At 41.6% G+C, this 22374-nt stretch overlaps 1 protein-coding gene and 1 long non-coding RNA gene across 4 annotated transcripts in view; one reads left to right on the top strand and one right to left on the bottom strand.

Annotated features, from left to right (window-relative positions):
• Window positions 1-265: 265 nt before the first annotated feature.
• On the bottom strand, window positions 266-7486 carry LOC123575865. The gene is made up of 3 exons (XR_006701042.1): window positions 7414-7486; window positions 1143-1201; window positions 266-582 (listed from the first exon to the last, which is right to left on the bottom strand). It is a non-coding gene; the product is annotated as an uncharacterized LOC123575865 (long non-coding RNA).
• A 211-nt stretch (window positions 7487-7697) lies between these two features.
• The window catches only part of G3BP1 (G3BP stress granule assembly factor 1), a 36387-nt gene continuing 21710 nt past the window's right edge, over window positions 7698-22374 (top strand). Inside the window, exons 1-3 of one of the 3 annotated variants that reach the window (XM_045436698.1) lie at window positions 8067-8519; window positions 11135-11247; window positions 18836-18948. In XM_045436698.1, coding sequence (XP_045292654.1) covers window positions 18854-18948 — 95 coding nt within the window. In that variant the 5' untranslated portion in view covers window positions 8067-8519; window positions 11135-11247; window positions 18836-18853. Of the gene's footprint in view, window positions 7872-8011; window positions 8520-11134; window positions 11248-18835; window positions 18949-22374 lie in introns of those variants that run through there. The other 2 variants (XM_045436706.1, XM_045436691.1) reach the window with 2 other exon arrangements.

Genomic DNA, 22374 nt, shown 5'->3' with positions numbered 1-22374 from the left:
GAAAAGCATTTTAAAAAATAACAATTCCAAACAAAGTTTCAAAAAGGAATACATTCAACTATAGTCCTCTTGGAAAGAATATTTTCATTGTATTTTTAAAAGTGAGAGCCAAACACTTTTATACTGTTAATAAAATGTTAAAAAAAGAACAGTGGGTGATCCAGATTTTGAATGTCTGCTGAAAAACGGGAAGATCTAGAAACTTATCTGTAACTGGCAAGAAAGGCCAGGTTAATGCTATTGCAACAAATAATCACAAAATCTCAATGGTTTAAAACAACAGATTTACTTCTTGTTCCTGTCATATGACCATTGCCTGTTGGGCAGTTTGGAGGAATGGCTCTATGCAAATAGTTTTGCTCAGAGACCCAGGTTGAGGGACCCCAAATGGGGTCCCAAATGGATCTTGAATATGGGGGCTAGTGTGCTGAGGGAAGACCTGAGCAAATAATCACAAGCTCCAAAGACTTCTCTTCCTGGAAGAGATATATGTCATTTCTCCTCACGTTGTTTTGGCCAAAGCAGGGCATGTGGTCATGCTGGTCTTTAAAGGGGGCAGGAAAGTACAATCCTGCCGGGCACCTGGAAGGAGGGGAAACAGCTATGTCAGAAAACAACACAATAAAATAAATCATACAAATGAAAAGTACAACATAGGGAATACAGTCAATAATATTGTAATAGTGTTATATGGTAAGTATTTATCGTGATGAGCACTGAGTAATGCATGGAATTGTCGAATCACTGTGTGATATGCCTGAAACAAACATAACATTGCATGTCAACCCTACTTCACTTAAAAAAAAAGAACAAAACATACATGGGGCACCTGGCTGGCTCAGTCAGTAGAGCATGCAACTCCTGTTGTGAGTTCAAGCCCCACGTTGAGTGTAGAGGTTACTTAAAAAAATAAATAAAATCTTAAAACAAAAACATAGTCAAACGACCACTAAGGACTCTTTAGATAAGGCACGAGCTCTTTGGGCCACCACGGTCCTCTGCACTCCTTAGTGAACTCCTAGCACTGCAGCCAAAGGTCAGAGGACAACTGTCATGCTGTCCCCTGGTGCCTTTATTCTATGCCAGACTTCTCTGGGGATCAAGGAGTTGAAGTTGTATTTAGTGAGATAATCTAGACAAACCTGTGTTCAATTCCTGGCTATTGAGGGCAATAAACCTCTCTGAACCTCGCTTTCTTTCCCTGTAAGATAAAGATAATAATTAGACCAATCTCATAGCATTATTGTGAGAAATAAGGCAATGTTCATAAAACATTCAGTTCAGTGCCTGGTATATAATAAGCACTCAGAAGCCACTCTTAGGATTATGCCAAGTTAGTTTTTAAATCACATAATACATAGAAAGTTTCTTAATGTAAACATTCAAAAAAATTTGTTTTAATGTTTTTATTTATTTTTGAGACAGAGAGAGACAGAGCATGAGCAGGGGAGGGGCAGAGAGAGAGACAGAATCTGAAGCAGGCTCCAGGCTCTGAGCTGTCAGCACAGAGCCCGACACGGGGCTCAAACTCGCAAACCATGAGATCATGACCAGAGCCTAAGTCAGATGCTTAGCCGACTGAGCTACCCAGGTGCCCCTATGTAAACATTTTTAAACAATCCAGAAAAAGTGAAAGTTTCCTTCAAATCTTTATATTATTGTCTTCCACAGAGGCAGTAACTATTATCAGATTGCTGTGCATTCTTTCTAGACCTTGTTCTGTGGTTTCACAAATGCTGATAAACACATATGCATATATAGGTTTTGGTATATTTTTAAGCATATATACTGTACATAATTTGCAAGATGCTCTTTTTTTTTTTTTAACTTTTTAACGTTTATTTATTCTTTAGAGAGAGAGAGAGAGAGACAGAGACAGAGACAGAGAATCTAAAGCAGGCCCACGTTGTCAGTGCAGAGACCAATGCAGGGCTTGAACTTATAAACCATGAACCATGAGATTGTGACCTGAGCTGAAGTAGGAGGCTCAACCAACTAAGCCACCCAGGTGACCCTGCAAGATGCTCTTTTTAATGAACAACATGCTCTGGGGATTTCTGTTATATATGTGTAGTCTTGTAATACATATTTTTTAAAAAAATTTAAATCCTGCAGATTACTAGGATTTCCCATGGATCCCAGAACTCTCAAACTGCCTGGAAAGCTATCTCTGTTGCATTACCTGGTGGTTTGCTTAAGGGCATAAAAGAATATTCCAGCCCTTCAGGGGTGTCTGAGGAGGCCAAACCCCTTTTCCTACTTGGGGCTATATTCTTCTTCCCTGGGCAGTATTGACAAGTAGGTAAATGAACAAGGACTTGAAGTCAGAGTCCTAGTTTCCAGTCCTAGCTGTGAGACCTTAGGCCACTTGCTTACCTTCTGTGAGCCTGTTTCTGAGAAGTGAGAACCGTGGTTGTTGTGAATATCAAATGAGATCATCTTTATAGAGAATATTAGTAAGGTTGCCTGGCTCATGGGCAGCATTCAGTAGAGTTTCAGGAAGTGATATGTTTGCAGAAAGTCAATGTCAAAGAAGGGAGGAATCCAATTAGGCATGCATTTCTAAGCCAGTAAAGGGTCTCTTTAGACTTTTATATGGAAAGGAGCAAAAAGAAAAGATGTTAGCAGTCTGGCAGGCAGGCCAATTAAAACATTCAGGGTGGCTTTTCTTTCTTTCTTTCTTTCTTTCTTTCTTTCTTTCTTTCTTTCTTTCTTTCTTTTTTTTTAATGTTATTTACTTATTTTGAGAGAGGGAGGTGTGAATGCTGGGGGAGGAACGGAGAAAAGGGGGAAGGAGAGAATCCCAAGCTCCAACTCATGAAGATCTTGACCTGAGCCAAAATCAAGAGTCAGATGCTTAACTAACTGAGCCACCCAGGTGCCCCAGTGACTAATTTTCAAAATCCCTCAAATACCTAAAGGGATAATGTGTAGTATTCTATCCTGTTTTATTTTATTTATTTATTTATTTATTTATTTATTTATTTATTTATTTATTTATTTTAAAGATTTTATTTACTTTTTAAAGAGGTATCATTAGTGTACTAAGTTTTTTATTTTTAATGCTTATTTATTTTTGAGAGAGAGAGAGAGAGAGAGAGAGAGAGACAGAGAGAGAACATGAGTGGGGAGGGGCAGAGAGAGAAGGAGACAGAATCCGAAGCAGGCTCCAGGCTCTGAGCTGTCAGCACAGAGCCTGGGTTCAGGGCTCAAACTCAAACGGTGAGATCATGACCTGAGCTGAAGTCAGACGCCTAACCGACTGAGCCACCCAGGCGCCCCTAAAGATTTTATTTTTAAGTAATCTCCACACTCAACGTGGGGCTCAAACTCACAACTCCAAGATCAAGAGTCACATGCACCATCCACTGAACCACCTGGGCACTCCTATCTTATTTTAATTCCAGTGTAATTAACATACAGTGTTATATTAGTTTTGGGTATACAATACAGTGATTCAACAAATCCATATATTACTCAGTGCTCCTCAAGAAAAGTGTACTCTCTTTCCCTGGTTTTTCTTTTCTTTTTTTTTTAAATAGGCTTCACACCCAGCCTGGGGCCCAATGTGGGGTTTGAACTCATGACCCTGAGATCAAGACCTGAACTGAGATCCAGAGTCGGACGCTTAACCAACTGAGCCACCCAGGTGCCCCAGTAATCTCTGTTTTAAAGATCAAAGTTTCCATATTTGTATTATGGAAAATGTATATGTATTAAAATCTATCCTTAACACTGAATTTCTTTTGAAAAATAATACATGTACATGTTTAAAAAATTGTCAGTTCCAAAGGGTACTTTGGATGAATGAAAACTAAGCTGTTCTCCCACCCTGGCCCAAGTTCACCTTGTTAACAATCATTAACAGTTTCTTATGACTCCTTCCAGACATAGACATAACCTGTGCATGTACAGCAAAACCATCCAGATATGTGTAGAAATAACTAGAGCAATAGAGTATACCTTAATAGAAATAATCGCCCCATGGCATTGGTTCCCCTTTACTCTTTCCATTTTCTGCACTTTGCTTTCTCCATCTACTGGTATCTCTTGGAAATTGCTCTGTGACTGTACACATAGATCTGCCTCATTTTCTCTATGGCTGCATGACAGTCCACTGTAAGAGTGCATTGTACTGCAGTACTATATCTAACCAGTTCCAGACAGCTCTAGATTTGGGTTGTTTCCTCTCTTTCTAGTAGGAGCAGTGCTGCAATCCATGTTACTACATTAGAGCTTTGTTCGCAGGTGAGAATTTAACAGTGAAAGATACACACAGGCATGTATTTTTAATCGCCCTTCAAAAGTGATTAGCTATGTTTGGGAAAAACTGATCCACTTGATATTCTTAGGATCATTCCTTTCCTAATATTCCCTGTTCCCCAACTTCCTCCACCACCACCAGGCTGAGTGTTCTGGGATTTTGCCCATGTTTCTTCCTTCCCTGTTTCTCATAGCTTTGGGGAGAATTGGCAGGAAGAAAGGGTGAGGTAGTGTAGAAGAGGGGTATCCAGCTTTTGCTTGGCAGTGGAAAGAGAAGCAGGAGGCTGGGGACTCTCCCCTAGCTGACTCAGATAGCCAGATCAGGGTCTCTCAGCCTTGGCACTATTGACTTTTTGGTCAGAAAGTCCTTTGTCATGGCAGGGGCGTGGTGGTGGTGGTGGGGTCTCTCTCTTCTGCGTCTGTGAATCCCTGGCCTTTGCCCACTGGATACCATCTGTCCCTCTACTCGGTTGTAACTAAACCTGTTAAGTCCCCTGGGGGGAAATCTCCCCGGACTCCCCTGCCTTGACAGTTCACTGGTGGTAAATCATTCACTGAACATTTACTAAGTATCCAGCACCTGGGGCCTGAGGGTTTCATGATCTGAGTGGGGAGGCTAGCACAGGAGCGTGCCAACTTGCTCTCTCCTTTGGAAGACAGTAACAGCCACTTGACGGTTCTTGTCTACATTCACCCTCTGGTAATCCGTTTCCTCTTCCTTCCTTCCTACCTCCCGTTACACAACACAGTACATAAATACGGTCTCGTAAAACTTTCACATAATACATTGTCCTCATCGCTCCCAAGCTCGGAGATTCTCTAGGGGCAATAACTATTGTTTTAAATTTAGAACCCTTCCTATGCACTTACATACTGATTTTCACATACAGAAATCAGGAGTTTTGTTTTTTGCTTTGTTTGTTGAACTTGATTTTCTTTTCTTCTTTTTTTTTTTTTTTTTTTAATTAACAGTCCAAATAACAAATGGAGACCCATCCGTATCTGTGTAATTCTACCTCATTACTTTTTTTTTTTTTTTTTTTAATTTTTTTTTTTCAACGTTTATTTATTTTTGGGACAGAGAGAGACACAGCATGAACGGGGGAGGGGCAGAGAGAGAGAGAGACACAGAATCGGAAGCAGGCTCCAGGCTCTGAGCCATCAGCCCAGAGCCCGACGCGGGGCTCGAACTCACGGACCGCGAGATCGTGACCTGGCTGAAGTCGGACGCTTAACCGACTGCGCCACCCAGGCGCCCCACCTCATTACTTTTTAAACTACTGCATAGTATTCTATATTATGTGCATATCACTAATCACTTTGCCAGTTGATAAGCAATTACATTTTTAGTTTTTAAATATTTTAACAAAGCTGACAATGCTGCAGTTGAACACCGTGGTATAGACTTCTTTGTTAAAAAAAAAAAAAAAAGTGGCTATCAACCAAGAAGTGCTATTATTGTTTTGGGTGATACACAATTTTAATAGTGATTGCCAAATAGCCTTACACAAAGAGCCGTTTCACTTAAAATTCCCTCCAAACGTGATTAAGAACAGCCAAGACTGTTATCATAGGCCATCTGGGTTCAATTACAATCTGTAAATTTAAAGTTTTGCGAATCTGCTCTCATTAGCATTTCAATTTGGAGAGTCAATTTGTAAAAGGCAAATCTCTCAGTCCACCCTTTAAGAACTCTTCCAGGGGCTCTTCACTGCCAACAGAATAAACTCCAAACCCTTAGCATAGCTGGCACGATCAGGGCAGAGGGGTGCGGGGGTGGGATGGAATGGGTGGGGTGTTGGAATAGGTGGGTGGGTGTCCTTACTGTAGAAAATTTTAGCAGCTTCTCTCTCTGGGTTAAATTTCATCCGAAGCTTTCTTAGTCCCAGATGCCTGGTTGGGGGCTCCGGGGCCAGCAAAGTGCCCCAGTCTGTTGGATGGGTGACGGAGAACAGAGACGGCATCCAGATCATCTCTGATCCCAGCCCTTAATAGGAACCTCATCAATGCTGAATGAGCTAGGCCGATGCGGCAGTGGGCCCTGGAGGGGGCAGAGGGACGCTCTCACTTGGCTCCTGGGGCGGCCACGAGTCTCCAGTCTGGGGCCAGACCCTGCTCAGGGAGCGACAGGGGACGCGCCGGGTCTCAGCAGGCTGCTGCCGGTCCCCTCCACGGAGACGCTCCAGGTGCTCCTTTACCAAATTCTCTGCAAAACTTAACGGGAGACCACATGCCTGGAATAAGAACTGACCGAGGCGTCTGTGTATTGCCTTACAGAATGCTCATGGTGACCAACAGAGGGCCCAATAACACACCGAGGGACGTGGACAGGACCGGGCTGGAGCACCACTTAGCCCCTGAAGTGCTTCGGGCAATCTTTGGGGGGTCCGTGTAGGAGTTTGACAAATTACCTTTTAAAGTAGTAACGACACGAAAGGGGCCCCCACACCCCCAGCAATTCGAACACTGAATGGCAATGGGGGTGACGCACAGGATGTTGCACTAAAGGACCAAGCCGAGCGGAGACTTTGCGGTTCCTTGGCAGCAAGAGAGAGGGAAGACCTCAGCGAACTCCCTCGAGCCCGCCATGGGGCCGGCCTGCCGCAGCACTTGCCACGCACAGCAGGGTGGACATCTGTGTTCTCAAACTCGGCAGCAGTTTTCACGGGCGACCTTTTTACACGATCTTAGGTACGCGACGGCCGCCACTTTCCCCTTTGGTGTTCCCTTCACTGTGGTCCAACAATAGTGCTGACTAATGGTGAGAGCCAGCAAGTGCCCTTAGGCGGCCGTATGGAAATAAAAAAGTTGCTACAAGAAGAGAAAACCCAAACAACGGGAACTTTACCACTTGGCTTCCCTGGTACCAAACTGCAGAACAGGCGGGAGAGGGGGCGGGAGAGGGGCCTCAGGGCCAGACCCAACAAGTGGGGGAGAGAAAGGAAAGAGGACGGAAGCCGGGGCCAGAAAGAGCCTCAGGATCTCCCCAGAGGGCACGGAGGCCCTGGGGCTCGGTCTCCTTGGCACAGTCCAACCCCCGCGTCAATCAGCTCCTTCTCGCTTTGTGATTGGCCAGGGGCTCCCTTGGCCTCCCTGGCGCCCACCTCCTAGTTGCTTGGGGTTTACTTCCCCAAAGTACACGGGCCCCACCTTGTGGAGCAACCGCTCCTGCATGGAAAACCGATCTCCGCCCAGGGGAACACATTTTATCGAATGGGAGCGGCCCCACGCACTTATTGGCTACTATGGGTATCGGTTAAAGAACTCCCCACCCTCTTTTTGACGTACCTTTAAGTAATTGGTCACTCTCAATGCCAATCCGTTACTAGGGAAACGAGATCCTCACAGTCTCATAGGCATGAGTCTAAGCCAATCAAGAGCCACGCCTTCATCCTGCGGCAGTACCCAATTGCTGCTCGAAGAGCCCGGAGGACGCAGTCGGGATTGGTCACAAGCCTGCTCGACCTGGCCGCAACAAGTTAGGCTGAGTCGCGGTTATATAGACCGGCGACGGAGCACGCGTGTGTGCGGACGCAGTTGCGTGAGGGGATTTTGCCTTCTGCCGTGCTGTGGAGCAAAGCTTGTTCCTCTCCCGCTCAGCCGCGCAGGTACTCTGGGGTGTGGGCGGGGCGGGGCGGCCCAGGGACGAAGACGAGCTGGGACGGTTGTGAGAGGGAGGAGAAGTCCGAGCGACGGCGGCGGCGGCCGCGCGAGGCGTGCACACCACCCCCCCAAACGGCCGCAGGCGGGCGCACGGGCGCGCGGAGTTTCCCCGCCCCCTCTTCGCCGCGCTCCCACCGGTCGGCGCGCGTGGCCGTGTCCGCGGCCGCCTCGTGCGCGTGCCACGCCCAACGGCCGCGCGGGGCGAGAGCGAGCCGCGGCCGCCGCCCGGGCTCCAGAGCGATCTCGGGGGCCTGGGGCCTCGCGCGGCGGTCTCGCCGGCCTTTCCCGCCCGCCGCCTCCCTCCCGCGCGCCCGCAGAGCCTTCCCTCCCCTGGCGAGGGGCTCCAGTTTGGCCCGGACCCGAGGAGGCTTTTATTTTGGGGCGGGGCGACACGAAAGCGCGATGAGGGTTTTTCGAGTCGGGAAGCAGAAGTGCAGCGCTTCGGCTTCGCAGGGAGTTAAAGGGGGAGCAGCGAATGCGTGGATAGTGAGAGGAGATAATAACCCTTGTGTTTTCTAAGCCCCCACTGTGTGCCAGGCACTGTGCTGAGCAACTTGTGTGGCTCTCATGCGCTCCCACGAGGATCCGAGGAGGTAGGTGCGGGGATTTGCCCTATGGCAGTGGATTCGGTGGGCCCGCGGTGCAGAGGCGTGCTCAAAGGCACACAGACGGTAAGAGGCAGGTGCTGGTTGGAACCCGCGGGCCGTCCGACTCCTAGTCCCGCAGCCTCCTTTCGTCCTTGTGCCAGCGCCCTGCGCGGCTCCAGGGCGCCGCTGTCCCTGGAGCCCTGGTCCCTGGGGGCAGCATCAGCCTGGCGAGGCCAACTGCTGCGAAGAGTGCATTGGCGTTTGTACTGGAGCCACTTGTGGGCTTCAGGGAGACGCGGGCTGGAAGTGGGATTATGACAAAGGACACGAGAGGCTTTGGGCTTTCCTTTCTACGTGTATTCGCACGGAGGGACGTGCCGCCCTCCACGCTTCCGGAAAAAGGATAGAATCGAATGAATACGTGCGAATGAACGTGGACGGTGTTCCTCCTCGGATTTGATACTGGTGGTGGGAAAGTCCCGCCTGCAGCCAGTTAGGCTCCGAAATTGGTCTAGACCTTGAAACCTTTTTCTTGTCTTCACCGGGGCAGGCTTTTGAGAAGGACCTTCGGGAGGATCGTTTAACTTCCTCGTTTTGTAGTTGGAGAAAATGCGAGTCAGAGCGATGAGTTTCACATCTCGCCCGCCTGCGTGGGTTGAAATGCGAAGTTGGGACGGAAAGGATGGCGCCCAGTTACAACGTAAATTTGACCACTGGAGCTTATGCTAGGTGAATTACGGGTGATTGAGAGGTGTTGGAAGTCTTGCCCTTACGCCAGTCGGGACCTGGCAGTCGGGATCTTCTGCGGATGAAAGCCTCTCTGCATTCAGTTCATGTGTTGAGCGTTTCCTGTTAGGTTCTGTCTGTATGCTGCAAATACAGAAGACACCTTTAAAAACGAGTGTAGGTTTGCGATATTTGAAAGGCAGTATGCTCCTTGGCTTAATAAAATAGTTGTAGGTCCAGGGGCTCCTGGATGGCTGTTGGTTAAGTGCCCGACTGGACTTGGGCTCAGGTCACGATCTGTTGGTGAGTTGGAGTTCCCCCTCGGTCTCTCTGCGCTGACGGTGCAGAGCCTGCTTGGGATTCTCTCTCTCCCTCTCTGCCCCTCCCCTGCTCGTCCTCACTTTCTCTCTAAACGTAAAAAATATAGTTGTAGGTTCAGATCATTACTTGACATCACAAATATCTCTACTTGAGAGAAAAAAACTACAATAAAAGTTTTGGGACTAGCTCTTGTGAATTAATTTTGCTTGGGATGGCTTTCAGCCTTCCTTCAGAGCTTTTAGGATTGGTCTTTAAAGAATTTTTTTGTAGTAGGAGGGAATACATAATTTACATCCTTGTTAGGAAATTAAAAAACTACAAAGAATCAATATTTGTAAGTGTTTCCATTTCCCAGTACTTTCCATGTTTGTTAACAGAAAGTAGCAATAGATAAATCAAAATACTGTATGGCCAAGTTTTTTGTTGATGTTGCCATAAATAACAGATTGCTTTAGAATGTAACATTGTTTTACTTAGAACTGGCCTTCTCATGTAGCCATTTTAGTTACCTTTATTTAGTTGGGGTTGCCTATTGAGTTAGCATTAGGTTTCAAATGTTAAAACATGACATAGAAACTGTTAATTTTTTAAATCCAGCTGATGGTATCACTGCTGGGAGTAGAATGTATCAGAATGAAATATCCTTATGCATTGAGAGAAACTTTTGTTTCTCTTTCAAGTATTTCTTAACCTGTTCTTTGCCTCAGGCGACTGGTTATCAGTTGGTCAGGAATATGAAAACCGAGGTATTTTACAGATTGGTAGCCTGGTTGATCTCTTGTGCGTGCGTTTATTAGGAACAAACGAAGCAAATTGTGATAATACAAGGCTGGTGAGCCTCCCTTCTTCCCAGCCAAGTCACGTTACTTTTGTTATTAAATCCTGTGTGTCTAAGCTCTTGTGCTTCTAACTGATAGAAAAGTAGGCACTTCTTTGTTCTTTAACTCACATTCAGTTTGCTGTTCTCAGCTGACAGTCTGCTAAGGGTGCATCAGAAGATTTGGTAATGTTTGTTGCTGACCTGCTTGCGGTCGTTTTTTCTTTTTTCTTTCCTTGTAATTTACGTTATTATTTTGTTCTTTTAGTACTTTGCATAGAAAGTAAAGGGTAGAGGTTAGTTTTAAATTTTTATAGGTTTATGAATTGTATGTGGTTCTTAGGATGGTTGGGGCAATGTTAAAAGATGAAATTTAATATAAAGCCTGAATTTGTGACCAAAACCAATTTTTTCTTTTTGCCAGTTTAATTAACCTCCTTGATCATTCAACATTTTGTAATTAGATTGTTTTTTTCTTTAATGATATTTCAGAATTCACACATGCATTGTGTGTTCTTTTGCAAAGAGAATTGTCAGAGTAAGTAGGTTTAAAAACTGCTCCCCCCCCCCCCCGCTAGTCAGTTCATAGCTAGTAGGAAAAACCTTTAGTTGCAACACTGCCCTTCCAGCCATGGAGTTAAATTTAGATTCAGCAACTGTAATCTCACTTGTAGTTGCTGATCACACTGGTGGTTAACTAGGTTTATTATGTTTTTCAAATCTTAAAAATCACCTGTTTATTTATTTTTTTTTTAAGTATCCTTGGACACCCTGTTTGGCCTGGGTGGGGAAAGCTGAATTGCAAGCCAGGTGATAATGGTGAAGAGCCAGGAATAATCTGCACATGAAGAGTGGCCTTTATAAAACAAAGTAATTAAAACATTTTTCTCACAGATTGTGGCCTTAGTGTCTTTAGATGAATTGATTTCCCCTTTCATCCTCTGGCAGTTTGTCATGTACTATTGTTCAGCTGCTCAGCTTGTTGTATTTCAGGTATTTAAAAAAGTAAATGCTAGAGATGGCTCAGAGAAAGTGGCTTCCTAGATGGGGCACACTGCAACTCTGGGGATGTTAAATGGCTACTTAACAGCATCATTGTGTATTTGTATAGCCCTTTATATATTCTAAAAGTGCTTTTACATATCTTAGTAGTCTTATGTTTTTACTTACAAAGGGAATTGAGGCTCTGAAACCCAAAAAGTTGTCTGTTTTGTAAAGCTTATATGTCTAGCAGTGAACTGTAGAGTGTAGCTATTTCCTTATTCAAAAAAGTTTGTAGGATTCAGAATCTGGAGTCCAAAACCTTTCCAGGCTTTTTTAGGCTATGACTCAAGTATACCCTGTGTTCATGGACTCTCTGAGCCTGCTCTGTGCTTGGTGAAATCTAAAGGATGGGAAATTCATGTTTTCAGGAATTTCATAGATGAGGCAGTAGTATTAACCATAAAGTGTTTTTTCACCTCACTGAGAGAGAACATAGACTGTTGCCCAATTATAAGTCCAGCCGATTAGCTTTTAACTTTGGAGTGGGGAATGGATGGATGTTAAAAAACCAAGAAAAGCTAGTAAATTGTTAGGTTTTTTCAGTTCCTTTTGAAGTTTTTTTCTTTTGAGAAAACTTGAGTTTGAGATAGCTGGTAATTGATGTTGAATAAAATACTATTAACGAAATGATTGCCCTTAGATTTCCTTAGTTTTTCCAGTAACGTCCTTTATCTGTTCCAGGATCCAATCTAAGATAACACATTGCAGTCTCTTGAGTCTCTCTCTGATCTGTCACAGTTTCTTTTCTTTCTTTGTCTTTTATGACCTTGACACTTGATCTAAATTTGGGTACACTTGGTGTTATAGGTAGACTGAGGTTATGGATTTGGGGGAAGAATACAGAGGTGACTTAGCCTTCTTATCACATCAAGGGGTATATAATATAGTGGTTGAATTTAACCTTGGTCGATTAAGTGGTGTCTACCAGGTTAGGATTTTTCCCCTTGTTTTCTTTGTTAAAAACCAGTCCCTAAGGAAGAGGAGAATCAGAATTTGTGGACATAAATTAGCTATGTATTAAAGCTATTATTGTAATTACTAAATATTTGGGGGGGGGGAGACACTTCAAAGTTATGCTAATATATGTTAGCTATGTTTCTTAAAGGGGTTTCTTAAGCATATGTTAATTTGTTTCTATGTTTCTTAGCATATGTTAATATGTTTCTTTAAAGGTTCCTTATAGCATTTATTACTGGATCTTGCTTGTGGCTATTATCTTAGTGTAATGGTGATTCTTTATTTCCTTTGTTCCCTCTGTTTGAAATTCTTCTGTAAGGCAGCTTTGTCTCCTTCCCCCTTTATTTTTTTATTGACTGTTTTCTTACTCATTAAATTTTTTATTTAGGCATTTATTTTTGTTACTATGGAGCCATGGATATTTTATTCTTTGGTTTGTAATTCAATGTTATCTAAGTTATTTTTGCTTTTTTACTTACTGCTCAAATTGGTGCAGTTTTGGCTCTTGTGTCCTTTTAACATTGCCCTGAGGTTTTTTTTTTTAAACACTTTCATTTTTTAAAAAAATTTTTTTTAATTGTTTTTGAGAGAGGGAGAGACAGAGCTCAAGCAGCGGAGGGGCAGAGAGAGGGAGACACAGAATCTGAAGCAGGCTCCAGGCTCTGAGCTGTCAGCACAGAGCCCCGAGAGGGGCTCGAACTCACGAACCGAGAGATCATCACCTGAGCCGAAGTCAGATGCTTAACTGACTGAGCCACCCCTTAAAGCATTTTCTTTATTTACCAGGTAGTTCAGGCTCACCTTGTATTTTGCTTTTCCCAGCCCTAAAGTCAACCATTTCTCCAAGGAACTATCAGGAAGAATTAAAGGGAGGTGCAGGTGGTAAACGTGTAGAGTTTAGAAAACAGATTGAACAGTAGATCCCGTGATGGTGATACTGCTCTTGCTATGAGTACAGACAGTGGCTTTTGTATTAAAGTTTCTCTGGTTTTGGGAAAACATTTTGGTTTCTCTTACTTACTGCCTTAATTTCAAATGTTTGAATACATAGCATAACCTTGCTACAAAATTTATGATAATTTAATATATATTCATATTAGTGCACACAAACCCTTGGTGTTTTTTTTCTTAGTGTTTTTGATAAATTATTAAGATAGGGCAAAAAGACGACTTAAACGTCCTAGTACTTAGAATTGACAGTTAACAATTTGCATCACTTTTTTAAGTAGGACTCCTTGTTTTTTCTTTCTTTCTTTTCTCTCTCTCTCTCTCTCTCTTTTTCTCTCTTTCTTTCCTTATTTAGAGAGAGCTTGGGGGGGGTGGAGGGGCAAGGAGAGGGGGAGAGAGAATCCCAAGCAGGCATGGAGCTCCATACCATGAACCGTAGATCATGACCTGAGCTGAAATCAGAGATGGAAGCTTTACCAACTGAGCCCCCCCAGGTGCCCCCTGTGTTTTCTAGAATTTTTATGTAAGCTGTATCATACAATATGTGCTTGTGAAAAAAGTTATATTCTGTAAATACACCACAATGTTATCCATTCACCTGTTGATGGATGTTTGGTTAGTTTCCAGCTTTAGGGTGTTACAAATAAAGCTTTCTAAGAAACTGACTAACTTTTCTTAAGTGGTTGCACCACTTGACGCTCGGACCAGCAGAATTTTGAGAATATTCTGAGAGTTTCTGTATATCCTGGCCAACCTTGGTCAGCATTTATTTTGGTCGTTCTGACAGGTGTAGTGGTACCTTACTGTGGTTTTAATTTGCATTTCTTTGATTACTAAGGATGTTTAGCATTTTTCATGGGCTCATTTGGCATTCAAATAATTTCTTTGGTGGAGTGTTTTTTCATACCTTTTGCTCATATTTTATGGGATTGTTATTCGGTTATGAGAGTTCTTATAGATAACAAGTTTTCCTATCAGATATATGCTTTGAAATATTTATCCCCCAGTCTAGCTCGTGTTTTCATTCTCTTAAAAGTGTCTTGCAGGGCAGAAAGTTTTAATTTAACAGAATCTACAGTATCAGTGTTCATATAGATTATGTTTTCAGTGTAACTAGAATCTTTGCTCAACCCAAGGTCATGCAGATTTTATAGTTCTAGATTTTACATAAAACCATTTCGAGTAAACTTAATGTGGTGCGTGAAGTGAGGTTCATTTTTTCCAGTGTATGGATATGCAATTCTTCCACCATTTGTTGAACAGAGTATCCTTTTTCTACCGAATTATCTGCATTTAGGTTAAAAATCCCAGTTGTCCCTTTATATGTGGGTATATTTCTTAGCTATTTTGTTCTATGGATCTATTTGTCTGTTTTTACTTCCAGACTATTTTAAAAATAAATATACCAATGCTGTATTCTTTCCATGTCCTTGCAGATGGCAAGATTTCATTCCTTTTGATGGCTGATAATGTTCCATTTTGTGTGTGTGTGTATGTGTATGCACACACCACATCCTTATCCATTCATTAGTCGATGGACATTTGGGCTCTTTCCATAATTTTTTTTATTTTTATTTTTTTTTATTTTGAAAAAGTTTATTGTATATATTTTTTGAGAGAGCATGTGTGTGCCCACGCAAGTAAGGGAAGGGCAGAGGGAGAGGGAGGGAGAGAACGCTAAGCGGGCTCCACGCTCAGTGCAGGCCCCACAAGGAGCTTAACCAGCTGAGCCACCCACGTACCCTGGCTCTTTCCCTTATTCTGAGTGAAATAAGTCAGTCAAAGACAAATATCATATGATTTTGTTCAAATGTGAAATTTAAGAAACAAAACAGATGACCATAGGGGAAGGAAAAATAAGATGAAAGCAGAGGGAAGCAAACCATAAGAGACTTTTAACTATAGAGAACAAACTGAGGATTGATGGAGGGAGGTGGGTGGGGGATGGTCTAAATGGGTGATGGGCATTAAGGAGGGCACTTCTTGGGATGAATACTGGGTGTTATGTAAGTGATGAATCATGAAAATGCACTTCTGAAACTAATACTACACTATATGTTAACTAACTTGAATTTAAATTAAATCTTGGAAGAAAAAAACTGGAAATGGCCGCAGAATACAAATCATGATAAAAACAAAAACAGATGAAGGAAACCAAAAGGGTAGATTGGAGTAAGAGTTATCATAGGTGATGAAGTTAGTCCAGAGGACCTCATTTGCAGTCAAACTATAGTTTAAAGCATAAATTAGATAATCAGTTATACTCCTATGGGTGTATTTTTAAAATTAATTCTACCAAGTAAAAGCATCTGTTTACACAAACTAAGTATCACAGTTGATGACATAGTTATAGTAAGATTTTTACATATAAGCAGAATAATTTGAATGGTTTTCTTGTCCAAATGGAATTTCTGCTGGGACACTCCATGTATCAGGCTAATTTTTAGGCCTTAAATATTAAAAGAAGAAAATCTGATCCAATGGAAGTAACAAATACTTCAAAGTTAGGACTAAAGTATTTATTGTGTACTGTATATGACAGCATAATGTTAATAAAGCTTTTCATAAGTAGAAAAGTACTATGAACAATATCTAATGTTTTGTGTATACTAAAAACACTTTTAAAAGTTTGAAAGCTATTATACAGTACATATTCAGCAACTGACTTTTCATTTTAACATTGTTTTTGAGATCTATTTCATGCTGACTTTGACCACTATAAATAGGATGACTTTATGTCTTGGTTTCCTAGGGACAGCCCTAATTCACTCCAGTTAACCTGGCATAATTATAAATAGTACTGCTTTTCAATCTTGTCAGTGCCCCATGTGATTATCTTAGATACGGTGTTTGAATGATCTGTATAAACTGCACCCTAATCCATTTCCTGTTTGACAGATAACATAGGTTATTTGTGTTCTGTTTCAGAAATAGGGTGGCAGTTAATTTCTCGCTTTATCTCTTGTGCCTATGGGTGTTTCTCTTGTGTATGTGTCTAGAAAAGATTGCTGGATTCATTGGAGCTTTGTTGATTTTATTAGATAACTTCTTCACTGTGGTGGCAGCTGTTGGCATTTCTTCAGCTTTGCCGGTTCTCTTTTCCCAACTTCTTGACAGTGTTGAACATTGACTGATATTTTAATATTTCAGGGGATCTTCTGTGAGAAGTGATAGGTTTTAGTTTGCATTTTATTGGTTACTTAGTTTATCATTTCTTGCCCATTTACTTTCCTGAGAATTGGCTCTTCCATTTCCTTTGCCTGTTTTTCTCTTGGGTTATTCTTTATTTTAGTGATTTGTATGAGAGTTCCATATGCATTCTTACGCAGATCATAAGATATTTTGCTCTTTTGACTTTGCCTAGAGTAAGCCCTTCCATTAAAAATTCAGGTGGAAGGGCGCTTGGGTGGCTCAGTCAGATAAGCATCTGACTTCAGCTCAGGTCATGGTCTCACAGCTCATGAGTTCAAGCCCGCGTTGGGCTCTATGCTGACAGCTCAGAGCCTGGAGCCTGCTTTGGATTCTGTGTCTCCCTCTCTCTGACTCTCTCTCCTCTCTGTCTCTGTCTCAAAAAGAAATAAAAACATTAAAAAAAATTTTTTTTTAAGTGTAGTTGATCTGGTTTACATCAGATCATAGTAATAGTACCATAGTAATGGGAAATCTTAAAACTTGAAAACCACAAGTTACATGACGTGATCTCACGTCCAACTGTAACTTTGAAGTTCTGAAGAATTTAGGATCAGTAAGAACATCTGAAATTATCTTCTTCTTTTTTTTTTTTTTTGTTTGACTATGATCCAGGGAAAAATATAGCAATTTCTCATTCTGGTTTAGTCTATTTGTTTAAGACCTAGGATCCAAATTCTTTTTACTGATACTCTAGTAACCATGCCTACAGGTAAACTACTCTCCAGTATGACTAGGAAGGTATTCTGTATTGATCTAGTGCCTGTAATCTGGGGAAAATGTGGACTGGCCTTGAACTAATTTCTTAGGTTTCAGTGAAACAGGTAGTAAATTGGACAGATATTCAAGCATAACGCAGGCGTGCCTGTGTGACTGAGTTGAGTGTCTGGCTCTAGGTTTCGGCTCAGTTCATGATCTCACATTCTGCGAGTTCGAGCCCCATGCCCAGCTCTGTGTAGACAGCTTTGGAACCTGCTTGGGATTCTCTCTCTGCCCCTTCCCTGCTCGTGTGCGCATGCTTGCTCTTGCGCGCGCGCGCTCTCTCTCTCTCTCTCTCTCAAAATAAACTTTTTAAGATAAAAGGATAATGGCAGATGCACTAGATGAAGATAAACATATGTCCACAAATTGTTCAGGAATTAACCAATCAAATTGTTTTGCCTGTCCTTTGAGAAAACTGAAATAAAATGTCTTGCCTTTTTTACTGTAATTGATCTGTACATATGTGTTTGCCTGTATGTTTAATTTGGGGATGATTTTATTCCTCAAATGAAAAGTTGGATTATCTCCTACCAGATACTTTTCCCAAAAAGTTTTATTTTGATAATAACAATAATTGAGGACTTAGTGTTTGCTGCCTTTCTTAATACTCAAAAGACACTAACTTTGTCATTGTGAGGACTTTGAGGTGGTAGATAATTTTTTTGAGTAAAAAAACCATTTTGTTAGCTCACCCTTTTTCAGATTATATTTGGTTTCATCAAGAAATGAACTAAGCATAGCATTTTTAGATTTTTATGGTTTCTCTTAAAGATATTAGAAGTTTTCCCTGATACTGACTAAAAATGTGATCACATGTGCCTCCTGTATGTCAGAGCTATATTTATCACCCTTGAATCTAGTATTGCAACAAATAAGAATGTGCTTGTAATCTTAGAAGTGGAACACTCTTAATTGGGTTTAGAAATTTAGAGAGGGGTGCCTGGGTGGCTCAGTCGGTTAAGGGTCCGACTTTGGCTCAGGTCATGATCTCACAGTTCGTGAGTTCGAGCCCTGCGTCAGGCTCTGTGCTTACCTCGCGGAGCCTGGAGCCCAGTTTGAATTCTAGGTCTCCCTGTCTCACTGCCCCTCCTCTGCTCACACTCTGTCTGTCTCTCTCTCAGAAATAAACATTAATTCGTCAGGCTCTGACAACTCAGAGCCTGGAGCCTGCTTCGGATTCTGTGTCTCCCTCTCTCTGCCTCTACCCCACTTGCACTTTGTCTCTCTCTCAAAACATCAAAAATAAACATTAAAAAAAATTCAGAGAAATTATGATAAGGTACATGCTGGAAATATGTACCTTTGAAGTTCTTATAATCATTTTAAAGAAATTAATTTTTGAGAATAATAATGAATTCATCAGATTACAATAAACTTGAATAAAAATCTAACCTGGTCTGTGGGGGTTTTATTCTTATGCTTATTTTTTAAAACCAAGAATTGCTAAAGTGTCTTGTGTTTGAGTTGGTTTTAGCTAAATAATTCAGTTTTTTCCCCTGCCATTTTTCCCCTGTGTACTTGATCTTTCAAGTTGAACATCTTCAACATTTTTTTCCAGGTTGAATTGACCAAAGCAATGGTTATGGAGAAGCCTAGTCCCCTGCTGGTCGGGCGGGAATTTGTGAGGCAGTATTACACGCTGCTGAACCAGGCCCCAGACATGCTACACAGGTAAAACTTTTTTTTTTTTTTAACCATGCATGATCTAATGTTTTTTAGTATGTAGCTACTTATCCTTCAGAGTCTCTTGTCATGCACTTTGTAGACTTGTTGCATATATGTGCTTTGTACATAAGAGCCAATAAATGATGGCTATTAAAATTAAATTTTTAAATAGCATATACAAGTATAAAGAAATTAGACTAAGTCACCTAAACTTACACATTATCAGAAAAATCATGGCTGAAAATGTAAAAACATGGTATTTATGCTTTTGTTTCTGTTTTTTATGGTGTTTTTTGGTGAATCATGAATATTTTGTAAGAATGTATTGAAGACAATTCCTACAGTAACATTTTTGTGTCCATGTGCTTTTTTTTTTTTTTTTTAATTTTTTTTTTTTTCAGCGTTTATTTATTTTTGGGACAGAGAGAGACAGAGCATGAACGGGGGAGGGGCAGAGAGAGAGGGAGACACAGAATCGGAAACAGGCTCCAGGCTCTGAGCCATCAGCCCAGAGCCCGACGCGGGGCTCGAACTCACGGACCGCGAGATCGTGACCTGGCTGAAGTCGGACGCTTAACCGACTGCGCCACCCAGGCGCCCCATGTGTCCATGTGCTTTTAAAAATTAGGGTAACTTGGAAATGTGGTATAGCCTTGTAAATTAACAGTTTATGAAATAAACACTAAAAGCTCTAGTAAAACCATGTTTACAATTTTTCTTTGTATATGCAAACATTTTTAACATACTGTCTTTTAGTTTTTTCACTTGATAATTTGGGGTCATCTCATAAGGGTAGTACATGTATCATATTAACTTTAGTATTCACGTATTTTTTATTTTATAGAGATATATAGCATCTTGTAATCCCCAGTGGTGAATTTGTTGGTTGCTTCCATTATTTCTTCTTACAAACAGTCCAGCATTATACAAAGCTATAAATATACAAGTTGATTTATAGACTTGTTAGAATAATTTCTTAGAGGTGCCAAAATGTGTGTTTGCTGGACCAGACTATTTCCCTCGTTACTTTGACCAGCTTGCATATTGGATATCACGTCCTTATTGGGTGAAAAAGAAAATTTATAAATTTGAGTCCTTGTTGTGAAAATGGAAAATATATATATTTTTGAGAATTTACAAGTTTCTGCTTTCACCTGTTTCCTATTGATCTTTACTAAAACCTTTTAGTAAGACATTATTAGGTAGTTAACTTTATTTTGCAGGTAAGGATGTAAGCTGTTAAAAATTTGCTGGCGTTGGGGTGCCTGGGTGGCTCATTGGGTTAAGCACCTTTGGCTCAGGTCATGATCTTGTGGTTCATGAGTTCCAGGCCAGCGTCAGGCCCTGTGCTGACAACTCAGAGCCTGGAGCCTGCTTCACAGATTGTGTATCTCCTCTCTCTGCCCCTCCCCCTCTCATTCTCTCTCTCTCTCTCTCTCTCTCTCTCTCTCTCTCTCTCTCTCTCTCTCTGTTTCTCTCTCTCAAAAATAAATAGAAAATTAAAAACAAATCTGGTGTTGACATGACTTAAGTGATTGAACAGGTTTTCACATGTTTTTTTTCCCTTTTTTCTTTTTGTGTTTTATGTCAAAATTCGTTTCTATGTCCTCAGAGATTAGGTAACTTTGGACTTTGGAAAGGAGCAAGGGGTGCCTGGGTGGTTCAGTCAGTTAAGCATCCTACTCTTGATTTCAGCTCAGGTCATGACCTCACAGTTCATCAGTGTCAGCGGGGAGCCTGTTTGGGATTTTTTGCTCTCCCTGTCTGCCTCTCCCCTGCTCTTGCTTGCTCTCACTCTCTCAGATTAATACATAAAACTTAGGAGAACTAAGTGAAATTAATATAGTCCTTGTCGATATGTTTATTGACTCAAGACTTTTTTTTTTCACATTTTATCTTGAAGTACAACATACATACAAGCGTATCTCATTTTATTGTGTTTCACTTTATGGTGCTTTGCAAATACCGTGTTTTTTGGCAGTTATAAGTTTGTGGCAATCTTCAGTCTAGCAAGTTTATTGGTGCCATTTTTCCAGTATTTGCTCATTTTGTGTCTTTGTCAACATTTTGCTAATTCTCACAATATTTCAAACTTTTTCATTATTATATTTTTTAATGGTAATCTGTGATCAGTGACCTTTGTTGGTACTATTATAATTGTTTTTTGGCATATGCCTACGCATGTAAGACCATGAACTTAATGTTCAATAAATGCTGTATGTCTTCTGACTCTTACACTGACTCGTTCCCCATCTCTCTCCCTCTTTTTGGGCCTTCTATTCTCTGAGACTTAGTGGTATTCAAATTAGGCCAGTTAACTTAACCCTACAATGGCTTTAATTAGGTATTAAGTGGAAGGAAGAGTCACTTGTCTGTCCCTTCACATCAAAAGCAGTAAGTAGCTTGGTAGGGAATGTTGAAAGCTGAGATAGGCCAAAAGCTAGGCCTCTTGGCCTATTAGCTAAATTGTGAGTAAAAAGGAAACGTTTTTGAAATGAAAAGTGCTACTCCAGTGAACACATGCATGATAAGAAAGCAGAGCAGCCTTATTGTGGATATGAGGAACTTTGAGTAGTGGGATGGGAGGTCAAATAAGCCACAACATTCCTTTAATCCAAAGCCTGATCAGAGTAAGGACCTAACTCTTCAATTCTATGAAAGCTGAGAGAGGTGAGGAAACCACAGAAGAAGAGTTTGAAGCTAGTACAAGTTAGTTGATGAGGTTTCAGGAAAGAAGCTGTTTCCATAACATCAAAGTGCAAGGTGAAGCAGCAAGTGCTGATGTAGAAGCTGCAGCAAGCCATCCAGAAAGTCTAGATAAGGTAGGTGGTGAAGGTGGCTACACTGACAATAATAGATTTTCAGTGTCGATGAAACAGCTTTATATTGGACGTGATTCATGGGAAGATGTCAAAATATCAAGATGAGCAGGAGTTGAGAAGAAGATCCCAGCCCTCGTGGATGACTTTGAGGGGTTCAGGACTTCAGAGGAGGAAGTCACTGCAGGTGTGGTGGAAATATAAAGAGAACTAGAATTAGAAGTGGAGGCTGAAGATGTGACTGAGTTGCTGCAGTCTCATGATAAAATGTTAACAGATAAGGAGTTGCTTCTTAAAGATGAGCAAAGATAGTGTTTTTTAAAATGTTTTAATTAAAAAAATTTTTTTATGTTTATTCATTATTGAGAGATAGAGCATGAGCATGAGGCGGGGGGGGGGGGGGGGGGCAGAGAGAGGAGGAGACACAGAACCCGAAGCAGGCTCCAGGTTCCGAGCTGTCAGCACAGAGCCCGATGTGGGGCTTGAACTCACCAGCTGTAAGATCATGACCTGAGCTGAAGTCGGACGCTTAACTGACTGAGCCACCCAGGCGCCCCAGAAGTGTTTTTTTTTTTAAGATGGAATCTACTGCTGAAGATGCTGTGAAGATTGT

Source organism: Leopardus geoffroyi, chromosome A1 (assembly GCF_018350155.1).
Source record: "Leopardus geoffroyi isolate Oge1 chromosome A1, O.geoffroyi_Oge1_pat1.0, whole genome shotgun sequence".
Classification (NCBI taxonomy): domain Eukaryota; kingdom Metazoa; phylum Chordata; class Mammalia; order Carnivora; family Felidae; genus Leopardus; species Leopardus geoffroyi.
This window is presented reverse-complemented; position numbering and strand designations above follow the sequence as displayed.